At 43.7% G+C, this 3662-nt stretch overlaps 1 protein-coding gene across 1 annotated transcript in view; it reads right to left on the bottom strand.

Moving 5' to 3' along the window:
* The window catches only part of SLC9A7 (solute carrier family 9 member A7), a 147532-nt gene that overhangs the window by 49603 nt on the left and 94267 nt on the right, over positions 1-3662 (bottom strand). Inside the window, exons 6-7 of the mRNA XM_024116911.3 lie at positions 718-823; positions 244-385 (exon numbers count right to left, since the gene is read on the bottom strand). Of these exons, the coding sequence (XP_023972679.1) occupies positions 244-385; positions 718-823 (248 nt within the window). The remainder of the gene's footprint in view (positions 1-243; positions 386-717; positions 824-3662) is intronic.

Raw genomic sequence — 3662 nt, 5'->3', positions numbered from 1 at the left:
GCTCCGGACGCGCAGGCTCAGCGGCCATGGCTCACGGGCCCAGCCGCTCCGCGGCATGTGGGATCTTCCCGGACCGGGGCACGAACCCGTGTCCCCTGCATCGGCAGGCAGACTCTCAACCACTGCGCCACCAGGGACGCCCCTAAGATTCATTTCTGAAAGGAAGAACTGAGAACTTTCTTTTCCCAAGTGCAATACCACACAGTCATACTTAGGCAGGGGCAGAAACTACAAAAAGGATATTAGAGCAGTCACAACACCAGTCACAGCTCCCATGGTAAAAGAGCCACTAAATATACCTAGAAAAATGCCAACTGACTTAAAAAAGGCAGCAGCATCAAAGGCGTGAGTGTTCAGCCCCGCTGGCTGGTAGGCAACAATAGACCTGGAGTTTAAAGAGAGAGTTAAAAAACACTAAGCTGGTTTTACACCATGGTACTGACAAATATCGACAAACATAGGTATCTACACTCTGCAGAGCACTCCCCATGGTGTATTCATTTAATTTAATCTGCAGTCACCATGTTATGATGGTATCGGCATTCCAACCGCTGCCAACTGGACAAAGCAACATAATTTTATCAACTAAGTCGATAAACCTCATTTAGAAGAGCACCCAATTCAAAATTTAACACTTTTAAGATGGGCCTCTGATTTTAGCCCAGAGCATTCAGGAAGCCAGAATCTCTCTTCCCAGGCAGAAATATTGTTACTTACGAGGACAGTACAATGGCAACAGCATCATTTAGGACACTTTCTCCAAACAGAAGTGCGTAAAGGTCCACATCTGCATGCAATTCATTAAATATCGCCAGTACAGTCACTAAAACATGGGCCAAAAGCATACAAATTAGTTGCGGTTTCTGACTTTAAGCCATTGATAACAAAATTCATAGAAGCAAATTCTTATCTTTGGTGGGACAGGGTAGTTTGGGAGACAGTAAGGGAGTCAAACATGGGTCATCTGTCTATGGCAGAAATGAAAATGGCAATCTTCCTAATCTTAATGAGGAGTGATATGATGCTTGATTCTAATAACACTGTGCTCTCAACTGTAATCCCATCACACTTTGGAAACACTTCTATTACAGAACTTAAAAAATAATCACAATTAATGTGACTTGGCTCTACTGGTGGGGTGAAATCTCTTTGAAGGCAGAAACCCTATTTTATTTTTTATTTTATTGAAGTATAGTTGATTTACAAAGTTGTATTAGTTTCAGGTTACAGCAAAGTGATATCTGAATACACACACACACACACATTCTTTTTCGTATTCTTTTCCATTATGGTTTATCACAGATACTGAATATAGTTCCCTGTGCTAGTTTATCCATTCTATTGATATATATAACAGTTCACATCTGCTAATCCAAATCTCCCACTCCATCCCTCCCCCACCCTCCTCTCCTTTGGCAACCACAAGTCTGTTCTCTATGTCTATGAGTCTCTTTCTGTTTCGTAGATAGGTTTGTTCACATCATATTTTAGATTCCAAATATGTGATATCATATGGTATTTGTCTTTCTCTTTCTGACTTACTTCACTTAGTGTGATAGTCTCTAGGTTCATCCATGTTGCTGCAAAGAAACCCTATTTTATTTTATTTTATTTTTTATTTTTTAAAATTAATTAATTTATTTTTGGCTGCGTTGGGTCTTTGCTGCTGCGTGTGGGCTTTCTCTAGTTGTGGTGAGCAGGGACTACTCTTCATTGCGGTGTGCAGGCTTCTCATTGCGGTGGCTTCTCTTGTTGCAGAGCATGGGCTCTAGGCGCGCAGGCTCAGTAGTTGTGGCTCGCGGGCTCTAGAGTGTAGGCTCAGTAGTTGTGGCGCACAGGCTTAGTTGCTCCGTGGCATGTGGGATCCTCCCGGACCAGGGGTCGAACCCACGTCCCCTGCATTGGCAGGCAGATGCTTAACCACTGCGCCACCAGGGAAGTCCCATAAGCACCATTTTTATCTCAAAATCTTAGTGGTAAAGCATTGGAAAAAGGACTCTGCACATGGAAAGATCATAAACCTGGGCTCGCTGGGGATCTGAAGAGCATGCAAACTTGGTGCTAGCTGGCTCTGCCATGCTCCCAAACTAGAAGATTAAAGTGCAGGTTCAATTTCCTGGTAATTTGTCATCGGCCCAGACTTAACACCTTTTAAGATCCAAAAGATATAATAAAAAGTTTATTCAAAAATTTGTAATACAAGAGAATGGACTTGGGGATATGGGGAGGGGGAAGGGTAAGCTGTGACAAAGTGAGAGAGTGGCATGGACATATATACACTACCAAACGTAAAATAGATAGGTAGTGGGAAGCAGCCGCATGGCACAGGGAGATCAGCTCAGTGCTTTGTGACCACCTAGAGGGGTGGGATAGGGAGAGTGGGAGGGAGGGAGATGCAAGAGGGAAGAGATAAGGGAACATATGTATATGTATAACTGATTCACTTTGTTATAAAGCAGAAACTAACACACCATTGTAAAGCAATTATACTCCAATAAAGATGTTAAAAAAAAGAATATAATCTGGAAAAAAATAACATAATACTTTGCTGTACACCTAAAACTAATGTAACATTACATATTAACTACACTAATTAAAAATTTTCCAATTAAAAATGAAAAAAACATAATGGGGAGAAAATGCCTATTTCTGGTCATTCAAGTTTGAGTTTAGAGCTAACAAAATCAATTTCTCTTTAAATGTCTGTTAATGACCACCAGGAATAAAAAGAAAGAACATGGAAATAGAAACCCTATTTTATCGATCACTGTGCTCCAGCATAGGGTCAGGGCACAGTGAAGGTTTAATAAAGGATTATGAAATAATGAAAGTCTTCACTTATAACAGAGTATACATAATTACACTTCTCACAGTTTTCACACTTCATAGACAATTAAAAATCAGCTATTTTCGATTAGGAACCAAGATGGCGGAGTAGAAGGATGTGCGCTCACTCCCTCTTGCGAGAACACCTGAATCACAACTAGCTGCTGGACAATCATCCATAGGAAGACACTGGAACTCACCAAAAAAGATACCCCAAAGACAAAGGAGAAGCCACAGTGAGATGGTAGGAGGGGCGCAATCACAGTATAATCAAATCCCGTAACTGCTGGGTGGCTGACTCACAGACTGGAGAACACTTATACCACAGAAGTCCACCCACTGGAGTGAAGGTTCTGAGCCCCACGTCAGGCTTCCCAACCTGGGGGTCCAGCAACAGGAGGAGGAATTCCTAGAGAAACAGACTTTGAAGGCTAGTAGGATTTGATTGCAGGACTTTGACAGGACCGAGGGAGACAGAGACTCCACCCTTGGAGGGCACACACAAAGTAGTGTGCACATCGGGACTCAGGGGAAGGAGCAGTGACCCCAGGGGAGACTGAACCAGACCTACCTGCTAGTGTTGGAGGGTCTCCTGCAGAGGTGGGGGGGGCTGTGGCTCACCATGGGGACAAGGACACTGGCAGCAGAAGTTCTGGGAAGTACTCCTTGGCGTGAGCCCTCCCAGAGTCTGCCATTAGCCCCACCAAAGAGTCCGGGTAGGCTCCAGTGTTGGGTTGCCTCAGGCCAAACAACCAACAGGGAGGGAACCCAGCCCCACCCATCAGCAGTCAAATGGATTAAAGTTTTACTGAGCTCTGCCCACCAGAGCAACAGTC

The sequence above is a fragment of the Physeter macrocephalus genome, chromosome 21 (genome assembly GCF_002837175.3).
Source record: "Physeter macrocephalus isolate SW-GA chromosome 21, ASM283717v5, whole genome shotgun sequence".
NCBI classification, from domain to species: domain Eukaryota; kingdom Metazoa; phylum Chordata; class Mammalia; order Artiodactyla; family Physeteridae; genus Physeter; species Physeter macrocephalus.
The sequence above is the reverse complement of the archived record's forward strand: the minus strand, read 5'-3'. Positions and strand labels throughout refer to the sequence as shown.